This window comes from Nipponia nippon, unplaced genomic scaffold, assembly GCF_047370975.1.
Source record: "Nipponia nippon isolate SJK-2023a ecotype South Korea unplaced genomic scaffold, ASM4737097v1 scaffold_31, whole genome shotgun sequence".
Lineage (NCBI taxonomy): Eukaryota > Metazoa > Chordata > Aves > Pelecaniformes > Threskiornithidae > Nipponia > Nipponia nippon.
Window position 1 is genome coordinate 3028338 of NW_028262349.1, and position 23187 is coordinate 3051524.

The 23187-nt window shown below is 48.9% G+C and overlaps 1 protein-coding gene across 12 annotated transcripts in view; it reads left to right on the top strand.

Annotated features, from left to right (window-relative positions):
* Positions 1-23187, top strand: part of PTPRS (protein tyrosine phosphatase receptor type S) — a 163325-nt gene that overhangs the window by 64136 nt on the left and 76002 nt on the right. For all 12 annotated transcript variants that reach the window (XM_087768953.1, XM_087768959.1, XM_087768955.1 and 9 more), the window contains exons 3-4: positions 18866-19011; positions 19967-20108. In XM_087768953.1, coding sequence (XP_087625079.1) covers positions 18866-19011; positions 19967-20108 — 288 coding nt within the window. The remainder of the gene's footprint in view (positions 1-18865; positions 19012-19966; positions 20109-23187) is intronic.

The window sequence follows — 23187 nt, forward strand, 5'->3', positions numbered from 1 at the left end:
TTTTCCAGCATCTTTAGCTTTCCGCCAATGCCTTCCTGTTGTTCCCAGTCCCGCCTTAGAGGAGCATTATAGGGCAGCTAGGTCCTCGCAGCCTGCTTTGGATCTAGGGTTGCCCCTAAGACTGCCAAAGAGCTGGAGAGAAGGAGAGGGAACTGCCTGACAGCTCTTGCCGGAGCCTTCCTCCCCCTTCTCCCGGCCCCATCTCCACCAGCTCGCCCATATTGTCCTCTCCTGCTCTTGCCTTTCAGGCATCTGTCAGACACTAGTGACCGTTGTCATGTTACTCGCTGGGGCTGGATTCAAAACAGCATCCGAAGAAAGAGTATTATGTTTCTCCTTCCCCTGAGTGAACCAGTTCCAGTTTAACACCGTTTTTATCTTTGCTGCCTTTCAATTCTTGCTTTAAAAAATGAAAAGGGGAAGAAAAAAAAAAGTGAAAATCTTCAGCGACTTGAATGTAATGTTCCTTCGACATGAAGGCTGATCACTCGAGATCAGTGGGGAATAGACTCTTCCAAGCTGATTGAATTATGACTTTTTTTTTCCTTCACTAGCAAAGCTCCTTGAAGCTGGTGAGAGGGCTGCTCTGGTCAGCGTAGCCCTTGACAGCTTTTAACGTAATCGCTTCGTTATCGGGGTTTATTAAGATGACGCGGTCACCGGGGATTGAATGGATCCTCGACCTTTTGTTGCTGGGAGATTTTTTTTGAACAGTGCTTCCTCTCTTCTCTGCAGTAGGCGAGTGGGGATATATTTGCCCTTGCCTCACTCCTGGGTTTTGTTCGGTTCATGCTTAGGCCTTCTGTGCAGGGAGAAATGTTCATGTGCAGAAAGATAATGTTTCCTTTCGTTCTTTTTCATTTGATAAGCCCGGGAAGCGAGCTGGGCTCCGGGAGGTTAACCATAGGGCCACTTTTTTGGTGTGTAGCTGTGGGTCAGTCTACCTTGGACGGTGCCGCTGGTATTCATACAGCCATACCCAAGCTTCCGTTTGAGCTGCCTGCCTTGAGTAGCAGGAGCAGTGCGGTGTTTGGCAGCAAGGAACCTGGCACGAGCCTTTTGCCCAAGTATTTACCCAGGGTCCTACCTGAATGTTGCAGCCGACACTTGTAGGTTCTTTATGAGCACCCAGGGTAGATGGTTAAAGCGAGCTGCTGTGTTCCAGCTGGGCTCAGGGTGGCCTTGTTGGCTTGTGAAAGTGGGCACTGGTGGCAGGTGGGCTGCTACCTGCATTGGCTCCTGCAAAAGCAGGAGATGACAAGCAGAAAACTCCATTCCTGGCTCTTTGTGCAATAGAGTCAGGAGAGGAGGGGATGCTTACGGTGGAAAATCCGGTGTCAGTGCACTGTGGTCCCATTTCTGCCACTGGTTTGCTGTAACGCTCTTGGCCAAATTGCTTTGTGCTATTGTTTTCAAAGCAGGCAATGCAGCTTTGCAGGCACAGATGGAGAGTTCACGTGTGTGCAAGTGCCTCTCTGTATGAGTAGAGCCCTGATTCATCTGTTGCGATGCCTGAGTGCCTATGAAAACTAGGGTCCTTTTTTCTTTTAAGTGTACACCAAGCCCTGTGTGCTCACTGCTGGGAGTGGGCACTCTGCAGAATCAGGGCTTCTCAAAATCATGGCTGTGTGACTTCAGTTTTTCTGTGGTTTTGGCTGTCCTGGGGAGAAACAAGCATCTTTTCTGTCCCTGTCTTCTGTGGGGTGAAATGTCTTTAGAGATTCCAGCAGAGCTGGGAGATCCCACGTGCTGTCTGACTGCTACGAAGCACTTTTGGTGGAAATGTGCCCTCAGGAAGGGCTGATGCTGATCAGACACAGAAGGCACCAGTTGCGCGGCCCAAACTCTGCTGAAATCTGTCACTGCTCAGCAGACACCTTGCTACTAGCAGCCAAATTTCTCTCTCCTGTAGTTCTGCAGTGTCCTTGGATCCTGAACTGTGGGGTTTTGTGCTTTTTTTCCTGTTGCTGCTCACAGATGTACATACGGGAACTTTGCAGGTTGCAGGACTTGGTGTCCGAGGCAGGGCTGCTCTTCCCTGCTTGATGTGCAGGTGAAGTTGGGCCAGGCGTTGTCTCTTCTCCTCACCTGTAGAGCATGTCAGCATCTCCCTGACCTGTTTGCCCTTGGGGATGCTCCCCCTTATGCGCCAGTTGTTTGAATTGCTCTGCGGCTGTTGCTATCTGCCTGGTGATGATGAGTTGATAGCTCCTGATTTTGGAGGGGCTGCTGAATTCTGCCTGGAGAGGCCCGGCCTGTGCCAGGCCAGCCAGTAGCGTCCGAGCTGGTCTGCAGTGCTCCCCACTGAGGCATGCAAACAGCAAACAGCTTTGTCTGTCACAACTGCAGAGGCTGTGAGAGGAGCTGTCACTCTGTTCTGACAACGTCCTCTCCCATCAGATGGCCCTGGGCTCTGTCACACTGCCTCTCGCGTAATCCCTTGGCCGGCTTCCATTTGGCTGGCGCTTGCCACGATGCTGACCCGATTTCCTGCCCTAATTCACCCGAGGGGCTGCCGAGGCCTTGCAGCCCCCAGGGCGAGCGATGCCAGGCGGTGGCGGGGTGGTGCCCCTGCCTCGGTGGGAAGCCCACATCGCAGGTAGGAAACCCTGGGACGCTGGATCTTGGAGGGCACCATCTTCCCAGCTTCTCAGGGGAATGGCTCCCCTTGCAGCGAAGCGTGGGGCTGAAAGCTTGAACTTTTCTCTTCCAGTGCAGCGCTGGAGGAGCTGCGGCCTCTGCAATCAAAGGACCATTAAAATACTTCACTTGTTTCCTAGGCTAATTGATCTCAGTCAGTGACTTAAATCTTTCTATGGCAGGAACATTCTATTTAAAGGAAACTGCTATTTAAATTAAAAAACCAAAGCACCACACTGCTTTCTGCCTGCTGTTCTTCCTTGTGAAGCTGAAGAGGATAATAATTGAAAGGTATAAAGCAGACCTGTTTCTTCTCTTTTTCTTCAGTTGCATATGGACACTTTCTTTGTTTCTTCTGTATGGTCAAGAGCAGCCATAGAACTGGAAATTGCTAACTCCATGATTATTTTCAATGGCCTCTCATTAAATGGAACGTATTATCATTTTGTTAAGGATTGAGCTGATTGTACGAGTAACATTGATCGGCGTTACTGCAGTGAGTTAGGGGAGGCCTTCCCCAAAAGCTGCGCCCTGATGAGCTGCACAGCCAAGAGGCAGGTCTTGTCTCCCTTAGAGCTGACAGAAAACCAGCCAGCACAGACAGATGAGATCTGGATACGGGTCCGGCGAGGGGAATAGTTTCCCGAATTGCTGACGTACCTGGGCACAGAACCAAGCCTCGCTGTTTCCTGGTCATGCCCCCAGCCCGAGTCATAAAATCTCTGCAGCGAGCACCTTAAAACATCTCCTTTTGTGCATACACAAAATTAGTCTCGTCTCGCTGGCTGTAGCCGGACAGGATATTTTCCTGCCCGCGCTGTGCAGCGTGCAGCTGCGTTTGGCTGGGGCTTAGGGCAGCGGTCAGGTACTCCTGCCCTCCTGTGCTACCCGAAGGAACAACATGCCCACTTGAAGTGCTCCTCAGTTGCAGATAAAAAGCCACTTACTGTATAGAAATGTGGTAATTTTTATAACTGAAATCAGCATGCTCGCTGTTTTCAAGTGGATTTTTCCCATTGATTAAACCTTTGCGTTTCACAATAGTGCTTTGCTAATTGGTACTTTGCATACACAGAAGGCTGGTGTGTGGCTCTCTGCCCCAGCAAAGATTTAATAGCAGATGCAGTAGTGAACATTACTTACTACGTAGGTTTCCTTCCTTTTATAAATGACATTATAGAACGCTTACTAGCACACTCTGAAGTATTACCATAAATAATTAAATCTAAATTGCAATTGACAAAATAAAAGAATAAAGCCCCTTTTATGATGCATTACCCTGGCTTTCTTCCCTTTTAATTGCCCTTGTTCCATCGTTAATTTGCAGAACACAGTAATTCATGCCGGGTGCATGTGGGGGGGCGGCTCTCACGCTCCGTGAGCCGCAGTGCATCCGTGGAGGCTGGCAGCAGATAGCAGCAAGGGTCGCACCACGCGTGCGGGGCTCGCGGAGAGGATGGAAAACACGTGCGGTGGGTTGGGAGAGGAGCTTGTGTAGGTCCGTGTTCAGGCTGACAGAGCGGTGCTGCGTTTTGGGAACCGGTGCAATGAAAAAAGGCTTGTGGAACGTGAATGCTCCATACTGCGAGATGTAGGAGCTGGTGGCTGGCTGCACGGCTCCTCTTGCTGAGATCCAGATCACAGCGACTTGCAGGTGTAGCTGACTCCTCTCCTCTGACTGGTCCCTCCCGTGCTCTTATCCACAGAGGATTAGCCTCTGCAGCAGAGCTCACAGCTTTTAGCTCTGGAGGTCCTAGCTTTGATCTGTTGTTGGCCAAGACAGCAGTTGTCAGCTAAGATGGTAGGTAGTAAAAGTCAAGGAGGCTCCATCTTAGAACTCGATAGACATGTTAAGACGACATCAGTGGGAAGTGAATCTTTCTCTGCTGTGGGATAAAGCTGCTCCATTTGTGAGTGTTTGAGACTGATTTGTGACAATGCAACAGCGCTGTCCTGAGAGAAGGAAGATGTGGAAACGTGGTGAGGCTGAATTGCCCCACAAGCAGTTCAGGGACATGGCAGTGTACCTGCTGGGGGATGAGGAGCCGGGGGGATGCTGCAGAAAGGCTTTTTCCCCTTGGTGGGTGTGGGCTGGAGGGGCAGCAGAAGTTAAGGTGGGGACATACAGGAGGTTGTGTGGTCGGTTGGTAGGTGGTGGAGTTTCTGCTTGGTGTTGCACATGTTCCTTCAGTGAGCAGAGTCTAACGGTGTGCAGAGGAGGCAGCATCTGAACTGCATCTCCCCAGAAGGCAGCGAACCCTGCTTCCCTCCCTCAGATCCACTTGCTGCTTGTGTTCCCCGTGCACCAGTTGCCTTTGTAGGCAAGGAGACGCCTTGCTGTCCTTGTTTCTGAATTGCCCTTTCCTTTGTCGCCTTGTCCATCTGCCAGCTGCGATCCAGCCTGCGGTTGCTGAGGGTTCTGGACTAGTTGTCCCACTCAAGGACACCGAGTTAAGCTTCTGTGTCACCTTGTTTAAGTGCCTGATTAAATTAAACCTTGCCTGCCTGGATTGAGTGATGTATCTCTCTTTTTTTTTTTTTTTTGTCCTTTTCTTTTTTTTTTTTTTCTTTTTAGAAAACTCAAATTGGGAAGTTTGTGTCTTCTGTAGGACTAGGAGAGGAAATAAATCATCTTTTGAAAGAGCTTCCTTGGGGGCAGGGGGGGCTGTCACCTCCCAGGTCTCAGCTGTGCCCCACACTGCGAATGCTTATTAGATTAATCTCTGCTGAGGAGCACCTGGGGACAGCAGCAGCCACGGGTGTTTGGGACCCAGTCATGGGTGTCTCCTGGTAAAGGATCTTTTCCCATCCAGAGGTTCTTGCTGCTCAGCTTCATTAGATGGCTAAGTTAGGGGAAAAGAGCATCTGTTTGTTGTGTAAACAAGCGGCTTGTGTGAAAATGTCATCTACATAGTATTTGTGACAGAGAAAATGTCTGTCTTCACCATACTTGGATGCCAAGACTACGGCTTTTACTCTCTGTCAGGCTTTACCAGGAAGCCAACACTTCATTCTTTGTGACTTTCCCCTTTGGGTGTGCTTTTCACCCAGGCAGTTCTTGCACATGCTGCCAGGAAGGATAGGATCTTTCTGGTATCTCACCAAGACCCTTGGTCACATCAGCTTTTCATCTGTCTCGCAAGGTCTGTGTGATTGTGTCTTTTCAAGACCAACTAGATACGCATCTCTTGGGTCACTGAAGGGAATCTGCGAGGGTATTCCCACCCTTTTTGTGGCCTGGCAAGCCCAATGTTATTCTTAGAAGGCAAAGCAGAGTGTTTTTCAAGGACGCCCGGCCAGAGGAATGTCGTTCTTCAGTGTGCGTGGGATGGAATCTGGGCTTGAATTGGCCTGTGAGACACAATCTCTGAAGAACAGTTTTATTTACTCTGTGCCACTCTTCCCCTCCAGTCAAGGATGTTCTCTTGCAACATAATTGGTCCCAGTTCCCACCTTAGAAAGCTGTGATGTTCCCTGCACTGCAGCTGCCTTTAATTTTTTGGGATTGTTAAAGTTCATGAAAACAGTCACGTTTTACGCCATCTGCTGCGTGTGGTGGAGCTAACCATCACCGGGGCTGTGGCTGGGCACTGGCTCAGGAGTGTCCCTGCTCTGCGAACGCACCTTCTCAACCTCCCTTCCCTCCTTTTGCTTGTCTAGATTTGCTTTTTTGAGCAAGGGCCGCTCTTGCCATGTTGTTGTCCGGTGTAATTAGTGTCAGTCTTGGTTTGGGGTTCTCATACTGCAAACGCTAAGTAGTCATGTTACGGTTTGGCAGAGGAGCCACCTATTCCGTCCAAGGGCACAGCAGATAACAGCGTGACTATGGAAGAGATCACAGCTAACCTAGACCTGAAGGTTGCCAGGAGAGAGCATTATAAATATATTTTGGACATCTACTGCTAAGATTTTGAAAGGGGATATTGCAATGAATGATTTGAACAGTTGACGTGAAGGAGTATGGATTGACCTGTTTTCACAGAATCGTTGCGTAGAGAATTTTTAGCGTGTCCCGTCTTGCTTGTTGCGGACTGAAACATTGCTGTTTCATACGAGCTTGGTTAAAACCAATGCCACTAGTTTGATCTGTAATGCACAGAATCATTTCTGTTGCCTTTTGAGGCCGAAAGGAAAAGCAAAGCTTTAAAAAAGAAAAAAATAAATAGAAGGCGCTGCAACTGGTTTAGCATTCTACAAAGTTTCTCCGAGTCCTCCAAACCTTTAATTGACTCAGGAGCATAAAATTGAGAAGGGGAGAGAGTGAGAGAGCGTGCAGAGTGGCGCGAGCGATTTGAATAATTTATTGTCCTTTGAAGTTGCAAGAGAAATTTCAGCTGCCTTGGGGAGTCATTTCTCCCCATTCTGAAAGGGTTTCTCCTTATTTTAAACTCATTCAGAGGATGATAGTTTTGCATTTTCTGCATAATTAATGAGCATAACTCCCCCCCACTCTCACACAACCTCTAAAGAGTGGTGGGGTGATAAAACTTGGTGGTTTTTTTAATTAATAAAGTCAAATTAATTTGGCTATGTCCTCTTCCTCCCTCACCTCTGCTAGAATTCGTGGATTTATTCATAAATGAGTCTGAGCATGCTGTTGAGAGTGCAGACACTTACAAATCTTTAGCCTGGACTTTGATTTGTTTGAATGAATTTCTAAAAGACGGCATAGGTTTTTTTCAGTTCAGCTATTAAAGATCACCTTGAGACTGGCTCTCGTGTGATCATCCAGTGAGCCAGGAAGATCCTTCAGCTCTCATTTGTCTTTGCCTGTCTGTATGGGTAGGATCTGCTTGGTTTTGAGGGCTTTGTGTGTGGGGTTTTTTTTCTTTATGGCTGCTCCCCTTTCCTTATAAGATCTGCTAATTGTGGTTAATTCCAGTAGCTGCCACTTGAGGGACTGCCTTCACCTGAAAGGGGAAGGCATCTTCTGCCCTGGTGCCTGGAGGGGCTGCATTGCAGCCTTCTGATAAGAAGCCATCCCTTGCATCTCTTGGCAGGTGCCAAACACAAACAGAAACCTGTCCTACTAAAGAAAAAAAGCTCACCTTTCTCAATTACTGTCTTTGATAGAAGAATTTAAGGGGTCCTTGCTGCTGCTTTTCCATGTTTCCATTTCACTCATGTGTTGCTCTGCTTTTCTGGCTCACTGAATCTCTAGTTATCCCAAAGCTGAATTTGTTAGGTTCCCGCTGCTGTCAGTTCCCAGCACTGTTGTTGGATTCTCCCTTTTTTTCTTCTTTTGTGTTGATGTGCCCACTACAAATCTGAATGACAAGTATCGTGCTTCAGAGACAGAAATTGGCATGACTCGTGTGGTAGGAGTCAAAGTTCATGATTGTTAAAGGTTGTGTTCATCCATTAGTCATGGCTTTATTACGGTTTGGTTTCTTGTTTTCAAGATCTCCCATCTTGAGCTCCCTCAACATCCCAGTCTCAACACTGATAAACAGTACAAGGTCACAAAATACTGTTAAGACCCAGGGTAAGGTGTTTCAAGCTTGTATACCCAGAATCTTTTTTTGTTCCATGGAAAATGTGGGCTGAAGTCTTTTACCAGAGGTTGGACAGGAATGATGTAACAAGCTTTCGAAAATACCCAAAATTCTGAGCTCTAGGAATTGTACCTTACCCTTTTTCTGTAGACCAGGAGAATTCCTCTCTTGCCTGAAAGAAAGAAGCAGACAACAGCTAGTAAGTGGAAGTAATATAGCTTTTATTTACAGGAGTAAAAGAGCAGAGTTTTATCAGACGATATTTTATTTATCCAGTGTGCCTTTCATCCCCAAATGATCCCTACATGCGTGTATTAGCTAGCAAATCTTGATTGGGATCATTCATCTACTGTAGTGCTGCAGCCTCTTCTGAGCTGGCGATGCAAGACGGGACCTAGCTGTGTGTTTACATTTTACAAAGGTCTTTGTCGTATCACTAAACCAAGGATCAGAACCGATCTCCCTGATCGCATCCTTGGGGCTTCTAGCACTGCGCTTTCTCTGAAAGACCATGAGATGCAGAAGCGTGTAGCAGTTTGTTTTCCCCATTGCTGCTGACTCTGCTGTCACTTTTCGGTGGCTCGGGACCTCTGCTGGGCTACATTAAGATGGCATGGCCCCCTGGGAGCTGGGATCCTTGCTCGTTAAGCTTTTTCTGCTTTCAGGCTTGTCCCATAGGAGGTGGTTTTTCATATCCTGGTATCCCCCATAGACTCCGATTCTTCAGTGACTCAGAGCAGCGGAAGTTGAGTAAAGAGCCAAGTCCTTTCTAGCTGTGTCTTTCCTAGGTAGGGGGTGAATCGAGCTTCTCCGGGATGCCAGTATCAATGACACGGCTGGAGTAGAAGCTGTTCTAGCGACATGGCAAGGGGAGGGAGAGCTCCCAGCCTTAAGCTTCTGATTGCAAACAGTCTGGGGTTGCTGTCATGACACTGATGGACAAGGGGCCCTCATTAAGTTGCCAGGATAGCTCCTTGGGTTTTTTGCTCTTGCTCTGCTCTGGGTTATTATGCCTTGTTATAGGACTTGTGGACAGATACGGAATGAGATGTTGTTACAGTTGATTGAAAGCACTTGTGTACCCCCAGGGTCCTGGCTGGCCGTGTTGCTGAGGCTGCATGTGCTCCTGTGCTTGCTGGCCCTTCAGCGGCTGATCCCGGGGCTGCCATCTTACATGACAGCATTGCTTGTCTGCTTCAGCTCTTGCTGGTTGCAAGGAGCAACTTTCTTCCTGGCATTGTATTGTAGTGCCAGAAGGTGAATGAAAATCCTGGCAGTCCATCTGCATTACCACCTACTTGCTCCCTTGCCCCTCAGTTTGATTTGTACCAGGGAGGGAGGGTAGAACCGCCCTGTGCTGGGTGCAGGCAGTAAGCAGAGAGAGAAGCAGTTAGTACACCCTGAAGTGCTCTCCATCTGAATTGGTAAGAGAAGGGAGGTGGGGAAACTGAGGCACGGGAAAAGGGTATTTGTGGAGTGAGGCCACAGAATGCGTTGAAAAGCAAACTCAGTCTTGTATCTCCTAGATCACATTCCCTCGTGCACATACTGCATGTGCTGCTAAATGCTGCCTCTCTTCCATCCTTTCTTGCATTATGTACAGAGTCCCGCTCTGATGCTGGGCACCAGCTGCCTGCCACATTTGCTGTCCTTTACTGCCAGAGTACAGATCCCTTCACCCCCAGTGTTAATCCCCTATTTCTCATTCGTTAAACTGAAGCCCACGTGGTGCTCCCGGCTTCCACCGTGCCTCTGCTCTCACAGGGTGGGAAGTTTCTGGTGTGTGCACAGTACCTGGCGTGAGGCACCAGGTACCCGTTTTCCTGCGTTAGGGAGGGAGGGAAGAAGGTCCAGAATACCATCCCACTCCCTGCAGGACAGGGACAGCTCTCTGTCCTGTCCTGTAGAGCACTTTGCATCCTATATATGTGTATCATTACAATGTGCCTTATACATCTGCATAAATCACAGCTGGAAGAATGTTTTCCTTGGCTGTATCAGGGTGCCAGTCACTGGGACTGATGTGTGGCAGTGACAAATAGCCTTTGTGCTATGGAGAGAGGTGGATCCTTTCCATACATACAGGTGTACGATGGTAGCCTGGAGAAGTCCTGCTGAAATAGCTGCTGTTCCCGTGCGATAAGGCACGGTCCCATTCCTGAAAACTAGCAGTTTAAATAGACCAGAAGGAAGGATTATGCTTCCCCTCCAGCAGGCAGGGTAATGTGGTTTTTCTCACCTTGGGTGTCAGAACTAGGAATAGATCTTTGGTAGCCTCAGTCTCATCCTGCCTCCACTGCTGCAGGCTCGTACCTCCTCTTCCAAAGGGTCTGTATCCAAGCGCATTGCAAATGGGAGCCTGAAGGCTGTATGGGTGTGCCAGGTCCCCAAAATTACAAGCCTCATGGCAAGAACAGCTTGGCATGGTGCTGGCTATGAAGGGTCTGCTGCCTCATCCTGGCGGAGGGGAAAGGTGGGAGCTGGCAGCAGAGGCAGGCGTCGGAAAGGAGCAGGTGCTGGGGCTGTTGGACAGCCGGTGTGGTAAAGGTGTATGCAAGGAGTTCTTGATCTTTCTCACCCATTTTCTGCTTGTGTTAAATCCTATACTGTGCCACATCCTTCACTGCTGTCCTTCCTTCTCTGGGGCCTGGCAAGAAGGGAGAGGGGGTAACCTTTCAAGTGACATTCCCCCGTGTCCAACAGGGGAAAAGCCTGCATTCACCTGTGTAGAGCCCAGCTTTTCTGAGTCAAGTAAGGGCTTAGGTGGATCAGCAGCGGGGGAATAGCAAGCTGGAAGTATTTCACTTCTAAAAAAAACGTCCTCGATCTTTTTTTACCCTCCTTTCCCCAACCTTGCTGGTCCCATCTCCCTGAAGGGAGCCAAGAGCTGCTGACAGTAAGAGGAAGTCTCTGTCTGAAGCCTATAATTATCCTGTCTGCCTTCCCAGAAAAGGCCAGTTGGGGAGCGAGCGTGCTTCTGTTTCATGGACCAGACCTGCGTTCTACTGCCTCCCCAATTACTGCTTAATGGACTTTTTATGATGATAAGACGACTGGGTTGGGGAGAAGTTATTGACGGGGAAATGGAATATAATTCACTCCCTATTTGTTTGTTCTGTCAGAAAACCCTCATTTTAATTTTATTTGTGAGGCACTGAGAAACAGCCCTTGGAAAAAAAGTGCAAAATCTGTCAGTAAACCCTGGGATTTCAAGGGGACCAGAGTCTCTGTAGGACCTCTCCAAGGGGTGTTTTCAATCTTACTGAGTGTCTCCATAGAGACCTCCCCACAGCCTGCACAGTCCCGCTCCCAGTTTGCAGCTCTGACTCCTCTTATGAAGAAAAATGTAAATTATGGAGCCATCTTTCTTGCCTCTACTCCTCTTGCAAGCTCCCCCGCTCCCTAATGCCGCTGCTTTGAAATACGTACCCATTCCAAACATCGCATTCTTGCTCCCCACTCTCCATCTGTCTCAAATTTGGCTGCTCTCTCCTGTTTTCATCTGCTCCGAGGTTTGTCTCCTCTGTCTAATCTTCACTTCCTTGCTCTGGCTCTGAACACCTCCCTCCTCTCCATCTTGCTCCAGTTCTCTTGCATTTTCCCGGGTGATCTCTCCTTATCCCCGCTGATTTTCCCATCGTTCCTACCCTCTGCTCCCCTCTTTAGCTCCCCCGTTCATTGGTGTGACAAAGCTGCTCTGCTCCTCTGGCCGTGCCTCCCAGGCTGTCCCCAGCTGCTCAGCTCTCCCATCCCCATCCCTCAAATGCAGGGCATGCATCTGCTGCATGCAAGCAGACCGCAGCAGCACGTGTGTGTAAAACACGTTTCCTAAACCAGCAATCAAACACCCGATGCATGGCCGGACCTGGATCTCGCATTCCTGGAGAGGTTTTTAGGAGGGGAGATGAAAGTGCTGCCGCCCAGGGCTGTAGTTGGCGAGTACCTTGTGCTCCTCCGATTGTGAGCCTGTCAGCAGTTGTGGAAAAGGGAGATGGAGTTTCACTAGATCAGCAGAAAGTTTCAACCCAAAAACCAAAGGGAAGGGGGAGGAGGATGGGGGGGGGGGTTAACCCTTTGCATGCCAGTGAGAACACCATTGGATTCCTTCGTGGTTGCTCTTGACGTTAGTGAGGCATGAGAAATAATGAAGAGGGATGTTCCCGTTCAAGCTAACATGACCTGGGTTTTGGGAGATTTTGTCTGGCTTTTGTTTCTATCTTCTCCCACCAAGAAGTACATGTGGAAGAAGGTCTCTGAGTTCTGTCTCTAGTGATTTTTTTGTGGTTATTTTCTTTTGTTTGTATTACAGTATTTAAAAGCTGTAGTTGTGTGCAATACCACCTAGGGTGTTGAGTGCTGAACAGATCTGTTCTGAGACCATCCTTTGCTCCAAATTGCTTGTAGTGTCTAGACCAAGGCAGGCAGGCAGGCAGGTGTGAGAAATGAGGACTGTCACCTCCGTGCTCCGTGTGGCAGACTGAGGTGCGGGGAAGGGTGAGTGCCCAAGGTCAGCCGAATTTGCGTCAGAGACGGAGATCTGAATCCCGATTATGGGAATCATCTGGAGCCTGGAAGAGCAGGTTGGGATGTGCTAACATTAACAGCAAAATAACGTTGACCACGAATGGCTTAATGGTCTCATCTTTTACCGTTGTTCTTGAAAGGGAGAGGTGCATATGTGTGTGTGTGTATATATATGCACAAAAACCGGTGAAGTTTGATCTGCTCAGCATTTTTGAGCTAGGATAAAGGTTGTCATTGGCTAACGTGGCCTGGATCTCTCTTGTAGCGTGGGCACGCTCTCATGGCGGGCAGCTCCGCAGGGAAATGTTGGGCTCAGCACCACGGGGCTGTTTGTTGAAGGTTGACCAGGAACGGTGGGCGAAAGGACTGCTGCCGTACGTGTTTAGGAAGGCTATGATAAGCTGGCCAAACGTCAAGAAAATGGCCTGCCTGCTGTGCTCTTGCTTTTGCTTTAGTTTCTGTGGCGGGTCTCAGGTACAGCAGGTACAGCGGAGAGCCCCCTCCGTTCCCCAGGGTGGGGATAATGGATGTTTATTCACCAGCGAAGGAGGAGCTGAAACCCGGCGCTTCGTGTGCCGGCGCCATGGGTCAGCGGGACCGGCGCGTGGGCCTCCAGCGGTGACCAGGGGCACCAAAAATGGAAGCAAAACCTTTTAAAATACGCGTTTTGTAGCTGGCTTTCTTTTGTCTCCATGGATTGCTGCTGCTGTGGGCGAGGGACCCTTTTAGCCAGGCTCACGCTGCTCTCTGTGCTGGGGCCAGATGAAAGAATAAGTGGTTTGTCTTTATTTGTGGTCCATTGTTGAGGTGCTTTCCTGGGGGTGGCAGGAGGGGGCTGCAGAAGGAGGGGGTGTTAAGCACAGAGGTGAATTTTGCCATCTAAAATCAGCAGCAGGTCCCCGCTGTGGGGCTGGAGATGAGGGGAGAGAGCTGGGGGGTCAGGAGGAAGCAGAGACATGGAGGCGCCTGTCTGCAGCCCCCTCAGGGAGAGCCTGCAGCGCGAGGGGATGGTTTACACACACATTGCCCATTTTTCTACCCAAAGCTGGGGCAAAGAATACAGTAATGTGGTCGGGGACCATCCTTGGGACTTTTCCTTGGCAACTGTGGGGCTGAGGGGCCATGAGTTGGGCCTTTGCCAAGATGGGGAGACAGGCCTGTTACTATGGCGGTGGCACCTCCAGGCCTCTCCTGTGGGGAGCAGGTGGAGGAGGACATGGTGGACACATCCCTCTCCCTGTGGGAGCACTTTGTGCCTTGGATCTTCCCCAAAGCTGGTGGGCTGTAGCTCAGGAGGGAGGAGCAATTTAGGTCACAGTTGGGTTTGCCAGCCATTTTGGCAGCAAAGTGCGTGGGGTCTTCTCTTCCGCGATGGCGGAGAGGTAGAGGGCTGTGTGCTGCTGGCCAGTCCTGCGTGTAACGGGACTGAGGGTTTTACCTCGAGCTTCGTGGTGTGGGGCAGGGTCTGGCCGTGTGTGTGTGCTCGTGCAGCCCAGGCTGGAGGGGCAGGGGGCTGTCTTCAGTCTGCTCTTGTTGGCCAACCCCATACATTTCCCAAATTGTCCTGTATTCCTGAGCCAGCACCAGGGCGTTTTGGCTGAGGGCGGCTGGGAGGATGTCAGGGTATCGATCTGGCAGGCTGACACAAAATGCTTTGTGAATCAGTTTTGTCTCAGAAAGGGCTAGGTAAGTCAATAGTTCCCCACCGTGACCTGCCTCTCTCCTTCCCCTCATTTGGGCTAACTCTGGTCGGCCTTCCCTGAAACTCCCCCCTGAAACTCCCCCGAGAGATGGGAAGTGGGCTGGCAGCTGCCATACTGGTTTTACACAGCTCTCTGCACCGCCAGGGCTTCATTCGACCGCCTTAGCTGAGCTGGTGCAAGTTTTCCCCTCAGCTTTTCAGGCTCTCTCTCCCGTTTTGTGGGTGGAGCACACTGGGGTAGTGTGGAGAAAGCGGCTCCTACCCTGTGGTGTGGTCTGTGAGGCTAAATGCATCCCTGACCTCCTTGTCCCTCCATAAACCCACCTGCAGTGCTGGCAGGAGGGGCAGCCATCTCAGTCTGGAGACCAGGCTCACAGGAGGCAAGGAAGAAGGATCTGTGGTGCAAGCTTATAACTGTGCTTTTGCTTTTTCTCCTCCCTGCATGCTGCTTCCCCTTCAGCTGTCAGCTCAGATACATTAAGCCCATTTGTGCTCCTGCCTCTCTCGCACCCCTCAAACCACCTCTGGGTTTTCCATCCCTTTCTCTGTCTTTGGCTTTTGATGTTTCAGACAGGCATATGGTGGCCAGCCTGTCTCCCTTGCTCCTCGTCCATCACCAGCTATTCACCATGGCAGCAGTTCCTGAGGGACATTTGGGTTTAAAGGGGGAGATGTCCCCTGCTTTTCCCCACTCCTATATCTTTCAAGCTTCCTTGCTGTAAAGCTTCCCGGGCTGTTTTGTCATCTCTGTATCATTAGCAGAGATGTGTTTTGGTTTTTTTTTTTTACATGACTGCATTTGAAGAACTTTTTCTGCTTTGGTGTCACATGAAAGAAGGAGAGGTGAGGCAGCAGCATTTTCCTGTTCTGTGAGGAAAGCTGCCTTGGTGCGCAGCCCTTGTACGTGGGCTGATGTCGTACCGTGCTCCGCTAGTGCGTGTGCCTCGGGGATGAGTAGGAGACCCCACCCTTATCACCTCGCAGCTTCTTCTCAAAGTCTGCGTTAGAATTCACAAAATCCCAGCAGCAAATGTGCGTCATGTCCCTTCCGAACAGATGCCGGCGCCGCCTGTGTTTCTCTAGGCCTGTGCTTTGGAAAGTGAAGCCAGCCGGAGGTTGTCTGCATAGGGATGACCGGGAGGGTGAGTGCACGGTCCCATCAGCTGCCCTTGACAGCAGCCAGGGACGCCGGGCAGGAGCAGAGCAGTCTGGAAGGGGTGGCGGAGGTTGGGTCGGGGGGCAGGCAGCATGTGTGCTGATCGTCTTTGCGGATGCCATTACAGAGCACGGGATGGATGGGGAATACGTGTCTCTTCCTTACAGTCTGTGGAAACTATCTGGTGTGCCTCTGTTGCTTTTGGGAAGCGCGTAGGCGGTGGGCAGGAGCGAAAGGTTCGGTTTGACTTGATGGCTTTCCATTAAGCTGTAGAGAAGAATCACAGGTACACAGCAGCCATCCGGTCTTTTTAACCTTCTCTCCGGAGACCCAGACCCCGCAGGAAGCCTCTCATAGTAGGAAAATTCTTTTAAGCTCCAGTTTTTTCCATTCCTGTTTTGATACTGCAAAAAAACAGGTTCTGCTACTTTGCAAGCAGAGAAAGGGGGAAAAAGAACCCCTGACCACTGGAGCTAGGTGGAACTCAAACTCAGTCTTTCCAAGACTGGCTTGTTCTCAGCTCATGAGGGAAGATTGGTGAAGTGATATAAAATCTCCTGGATTGCAAGTTATGGCATCTGGGAAATGCCTGTCTCTGATTTTTATTTATTTATTTAAAACCGAGGTCCAGCAATCTTGGCAAATGAGGGGAAACACGTAAGCCCCTCTGAGTGAGCTGATAGTGTTTCACATGGCACCTTGTTCCAGCTTTTGGAGGCTTTCAAAGCCATTTGCGGAGCTGAAGACTGAATTCTAACTGCATGTTTCACTGCAAGCTGGACCTGGCACGGCAGAGCTGTGGCAATCCTACGCAGCACGTAGGAATTTGTTTCAGCTTTGTATCATCACCACCTTGCCTGCGATAGCGCTGGCTTTCTCTTTCCCAGAGGGGAGAGGGTTGTTCTGCGGTTGGCGTGGGCTGGAGTGACAAGTGCTGCAGTGACTAGGGGTGCATAGGTGGAAAGCGCGATGGGTGATTTGGCGGGGGGGGAAGAATCAAAGTCTGGAGCTCAGAGGCTTGGGCAATTTTAAAATGAACAATTTAGCTTTCATTTTCACCGATTTTCCAAGTGAGTAGCAAAATCTAATAGATTGTTTGATAGGAATTTTTGTTTGGTTTCTTTTCTTTTGTCTTTTGCTGTCTAAGAGTGAGTTTATCGTAGGCAGTTCGGCATTGCAGTGAGCTCAGGAAAGCAGTGTTCACAGAGCAACTCAGCTTCCCCATTAGTACACACTGAGTCAACAGAGGTCCCCAAAAAGGGATGCTGAGCAATGACTCCAAGTTCACTATTTTTTGAAGCATCGTCCCTTTCTTCAGGACAGAAATAGAACCTTATTTTTCTCCTCAGCTGTGCTCTCATCATACTGCTTGCACCCATTTAAATGTATATGTGACATTAAGGATTATTAGGGGCTTTTATTTTAGGAAATGAACTTGCATCAATAAAGTGTTCTTAAAAGCCATGGATGTTTTTGGCTGTACCTTCAGAATTGACTTCTGCAAGCTCTTCAGATATTGAACTGAGGAGAAGAGAGGAAGGAAATCAGGTTGCGGGCAGAGCGAGCATTTATATTTTAGCCTGAAGCAAAGTTTTGGTTTTGCCTTTCTCAGATGGAAGACCGATTCCCCAGTGCCAGTACCTCCAGTGGGACTTGCTTGATAACCTTTAGCTGTAACATTGCAAAGACGACTCTGACCTCTAAATATAGATTTGGATATTTATAAATCGGATGCTTTGTACACACAGCATTCGGTGGGACATAAACAGCTCCAGCAAATTGTATTTACCTCCAGCATGGAAACAAATGCTTGATTGCATCACATGAGCTTGCTCAGTGGCTTTTATTTATATACTGCTGGCCACACCAGGCAGGGAAGGGGAGAATGCTTCCTTTTGTCTTTTGACCCCTAAAAGACCCTGGAGACTTCTGTCTAGCTACCATTTGCCCTCTTAAGCTCTTTGGTAGGCTGTTTACATCTTATTTTATAGACTCTGAGTATGTACATACAAATACACACATTTCAGAGTCATGTGGTCTACTTTTCTCAAGAAAAACAGACGGCAACTTTATGATCTGAGTGATTTTATTTGAACACAGCTGTGGCCTTGTGATTTAAATATTTCAATAAATTTTAAACTAACTAGATGAGAGGAAACTGTGCAGGGAAAACAGGTTAGAGCACGGAAGGAGGATTCCCTGAGGGTGGAAGCAATATGGGCTCTGCACGAACACTCCTGGCCTCGTCTTCCTCTCATAGAAGGCCCTTGACACCTTCCTTGGTCAGACAGCCCATCCCAGCATCCTCTCCCCTCCTTGCAGAGGTGCTCTTGAAGGCAGTCAGACATGGATGGAAATCAGTGGCAGGGGGTGAGGGAGAGGTGCTGCGAGCTCAAGTGTTGTTCCTTTGGGTCCAGGCTGGCTAAAATGCAGCCCCAGGCTCTGAGTGTGTTTGTTCAGGCATCGCTGCACCTTTGAGCATCTGGTTACGAGCAGAGTTTGAGGAGCTTTTGGCTTCTTCCTCCAGCAGCAGGAATTCCTTGTTTTTCTCAGATGTCTCATGATGAGAAGAGGGGAAGGGGGAGCTGCAGGAGCAGACTGCAGACTTGGCTGCCATGCTCTTGGTCTTGACAACTGGATTGTTTTGAAATGATCACAACTTCCGTTTGTTGGGCTGTATCCTATCAGCTTGCCTGTTCCAAAGGATGGCATACCCTTTGCCATGTAAATGTACCAGTGAGGGCCAGAGAAAAGATTGGCAGATGAAAACAGAGGTACTACAAGCCAAGGAGGTTTCACATCCTAAAGCCACTGGTATCAGCCTCTTTAACACCATCGTCCACAAGATCTTTATGTGCCAAGTTCCTTCTCCATTTTTTTCATGGTCCTTCTTCCACCTTTTACCCCTGCCTTGGGTACGTTCCTATAAATGTCCCCCATTCCTTGGCGTTTTGGTCATCTGCTAGGATCTGGGGAGTGCAATTCAGTGTTTCTCGATGTTGTTTTCAGCTCTACCAGCTTTTGATGATGATCATTAGATGGGCTTTGCAAGGGCAATTTCCCCTGTGCAGAACAGTTTAAAAGTCCTCTCTTCAGAAGTAAAAGAGGCTTTGCAACATCATCGTGTTGAAATCTCTTTGTAGGATCAGGCCCTTAATCATTTTGTGCTGGAGCTTCTTCATATGTAAAATGGAGGTAAAGCCTGTTTGTTCCTAAAAGGCCAAGAGGTTTAATTTCATCTGGGATGATTAGAGAATAGCAGTGATAATGCTACTACTAGTTACAAACAGTGTTTATTAGAGTTTGTCTTCCCTTGTGCCAATGATGATATTTCTTTTTTTCTTAAAGGTCCCCCTGTGTTCATTAAAAAACCTGTGGACCAAATTGGTGTGTCGGGAGGGGTGGCCTCCTTTGTATGCCAAGCGACCGGAGACCCAAAGCCACGGGTCACCTGGAACAAGAAAGGGAAGAAAGTGAACTCTCAGAGGTTTGAGGTAAGAGATGTCCTTGAAATGTGTGTCTGTGTATGTGTAAAGAGAGAGAGACTGACACAAAGCAGCTAGTGCTCTTCTTTGGCTATGCCCAGACCTGATAATAAAGGGAGGTTTGGAAGGGGAGGAGTTTTAACAGCAGGAGGAGTGAAATGCAAGCTCTTGGCCATGTCAACAGCTGGGTTTGTTCCAAAGCAAGAGAGAACTTGGCTCACTTACCTTATTGGAGTTTTTTTCTTTTGTTTTGTTGGTTTTTTTCCCCTCCTGGGATATAATATAAAGCTGCCTTCTTCCTTCCCTAAGAAACCCCAACTAAGTTGGTACTTCTTCAGCTCTGTAAATGCACCTTTCATACCGATGCGTGGCTCATTATTTTAACCCCGGGACAGCCTGGAGTAAACGTTACAGTTGCTGGCAACCAGACCCAAGCAATTGGCATTGTTTAGATAGAAATGAGTGGAGGAACAAGGACTAGGAGGTCATCCTGTGGAATTTGCTGTGGGACTCAGCCCTGCCAGGCAGCTGTGTGCTGAGAGGAGCTTTGTGGTGTCAGCTGCCCATGCAGATGGAGGAACAAGGCAGGGGTTCATTTTTATTTTGTTTTCACTTGGTCTGTTTCCTCCTCCTTCATCACAGTTGTACTCTGAACGCACACACACACACACACGATCACCATGGCTCATTCTTTCAGAGCATTTGAGATGTACCTAGCGGTTTTGGTGGGTTGGTGGTCAGGGACAGGGTTTGGCATGGGACAGTTCTCTGTCACCTTGAGGTCAGTGGAGAGACAAGTTGACCATGTCAGTTATGTGTAGGGAATTGTGGGGCAGCTGCTGAAGTGTGTTTGTGAGTGTGCGTGCTTCTATATATGCTGGTTGCCTGCTTTAGGAGCAGGAATGAACCTTCTACTTGCAGCCCAAGGATGCTTACTGTGTGTGTCTCTCTCTTTATCCCCCAGACAATCGAATTTGATGAAAGTGCAGGTGCTGTTTTGAGGATCCAGCCCCTCCGGACTCCCCGGGATGAGAACATTTACGAGTGTGTTGCTCAAAACCCACATGGGGAGGTCACCGTCCACGCCAAGCTCACCGTCCTCCGAGGTAAAGAGCATGCTGCCTGCCACGTGTCGGTGTCACAGGGGGGAAGGGACCCTTCAGCTTCTCCCTTCCTTCAGATGAGTGGGAAGGCTATCACAAAACGCGTGGCCAAGGCACAAAGTCCTCTTTAGTTCGGTTTCTTCTGACCTGTCAGATGTATTTGCTGTTATCAGCTCAGAGAGTCATAAAATTGCTATGTAAGAAACAAGGCTAAAACTGGACTTTAGGAGATTTGACTGGATGATGTGCTGAGGTACCTTCCAACCTGGATTATCCTAGGGCTCTTCGATCTTCCCTCCCCTCCAATAAAAATCCCTTCCCCAGGTTTATGAGCAGGACCAGAAACTCCTCATCATTCTCCTCAGAAATGTGGCACCGTACATCCAGACACCCAAGAAAACCTTCTTCATTGAGGAGTCCCTTAATGGGCTGAGGCTAAGATGATTATGCATCTGCATGGGCTTTCACGCAGTTGGTGGCAATGCCAGCCTCTTCCCTTGTGCAAGATACCAATCTTTGCCTTTCTTGTGGGCATCTTCCCTCCTTCCAGAGATCCTTTGCTCCATGCACTCTCCAAGAAAACAGTTCCCCTCTCCATTTTGTTCTGGTTCTTTTTTTCACTTGTCCCCGCTATTAGAGGATGTTTACATGGATGCCTCCTTCATGTCATCTGTTTGAAATATGCTCCCTGAACTTGATGTGGGGGAGGGAACAATATGCTATTGCTGTGGATGCCTCTGGATGTTTACTGTTATTACCCTGGAGATCTGTAAAATTTCTATGTGAAACACTAAGCTAGGCTGCTTGCTTAAACTGACCCATTTTAGGGGGAAAGATATGTGGTGTTCTCTGTTCGAACCACAGGGCAACGCAAGTGATCATGGCAGAAGGGGTGTGGCGGATAACTGCCTGAGAGCTCCTGAAGGGAGTTTAGCTTGGGAGCATTGGCTGTTGATGAAGCCATCAGCAGGAGGTGCTCTAGAAAAGCCATGGGCTTTGGAATAGGGGTACTTGCAGGAAGAGCCATTATTGCTGCAGTGAGCATTGCTAACAACAGTTTTAGGTGCTCCAGGCAGCGTGTGGTCCTTGTAAGGCCAAGTGGTAGCTCTGCCTCTGTGCCAATTGCCTTTTCTTCAGCAATATCAGTGTTCGCTCGAAAAGCATCTTAAATCCTTTTGTTTGAACAGACAGTGAGCACTTCCCTAATAGTGCAGAACGAAATTTGTGTGCAAATCCCCAACGTACAGCAGTAAATAAAGACCAGACATAAAGGGCACATGGCAAAGCCCTTGACCTCCTCTTGTAGCGGGGAATATCCCCTCTGCTGCCCAGGCTCTGTCAAGACGCTGGCTGCCTTGAGCATGCGGGCCCATGGTCCAGTCATGCCTGACAGATTTGTGTAGGTGCACTTAAATCTTGTGTAGCTCCTTTGCCTGGCGTGGCATTTAACCTTCTGTTAGCAGAACATGGTGGGATGTATCTGTCAGGAGATTGGAACAGCACTTTATGACAAGAGTATGTCTAGCTGCGGTTATCCCAGAGGGCTGGGAGCCTTATTCTTCACACTGATTCCCATATATTGCTTGGGACCTGTGACAGTTTGGGAGAAGTGCCCCTGCAATCATATTCAAAATTTCTACCCCTTGAATTTAGCTACAAGCAGTGGCAACAGAGAAGGTTGTCCTCCAGCTGCTGCCCTCACAAATCCCCTGGATTCTCACAGCATTTTTTAGGCACTTTCCACCAAAAGAAAGCTGCGGTGTATGGGAAATGACGAGCTGAGCTCAGTGACTGTCCTTAGGGATCGAGGTTCTTTGTACATGTCTTTTTGCAGGTCTTCCTTCCGGTATCAGCATCATACACGTCAGCTAGAGAGACAGGTGACAGAACAGGAGCTACATCTCCCCACTGCCTGACTAATTACGCACTTTGCTGATCCCACCAGAACATTATTGCTGCGTGCTTTGCTCCTGTGTTGTGCTGCTTTCCCAAGCACCTCCTGTTCTGTTTGCCTGTCAGGACCTCGTTCGGTACCTTCGTTAACTGGCTGTGGAAGAGCAGCTAGGCTACCCAGTTGATGAAATGTGGGGGAGCAGTAACGAGCTGCAGGCCTGGGCCAAGATGTTGCTGAAGAGCATCAAGGAAGCAGTTTTTGTAGCACACCCTCCCCTTCCCTGCTCAGTTGAAGTTATTCCATCCTTAATCTTTCCTTAGCTTTCACACAGCAAAGATTGTCTCCTCTTTCTCCGCATTTTTAAGTGCTGGGAAAGTTAAAAGGAGCAAGCACAAACCCGATAATCTCCACAACGACAAAGTTAGCATGCTGGCATCTATTCCTCTCTCTTTCCTCCTCGCTTCTGCATTCACCCACTCTCCTGTTTGTCTTTTCTCTCTCTTTCCTTGCAAGGCCTCCTCCTCCTTTCCGTCTCTCTTCTCTCACTTTCAGAACTCATGCTTAGCATAAAGATGGGGGCTGCTCCACAGCTTGGAGATGAATGTGAGCTGTCATTTGCAGAAGCTGTTACCTTGGCGTACTGTGGAGTATGGAAACCTGGGCCCCAGCTGTCACAAACTGCAGGATGGGCTTTGTAGCAATTCTGCAGCCTGTTGGCTGTGCAGTTGTAATCCCTGTTAGAAATACACGTGTGTACCTTCATGCTACACACATGCATGAACAGTTACGGGATTTCCTCAACACCAGTGCAGACAGTCTCATGAACAGAAGAGAAAAAAATAATCCATTCTTCCCTACTAGATGCAGCTGCTGAAGGGATTGAGAGTAAACCCCTTTTTGCCTACGCACATGACTGGTCCCTGATAGAAATCCACATGCATTCACTTAAAAACAGGAAGCTGCAGGAGAGGAAACCTTTGGGAGCTTCTGAGAAGCAGAGCTTGTGATGGACACCGTTCAGCTTACACTAAGTCTCTTAACACCGGCTCTGCTGGCTTGTTTGTCCTTCCTGCTCTGTTTCTCAAGGGATCTGAGTTTTGATGGGGCTGTGGAGACTTGCTGTTCTTCCCACAGCTGGCTAGAAATAGTGCCTGCAAACCTGATTCCTGCGGAGCCCAAAGAAAAGGA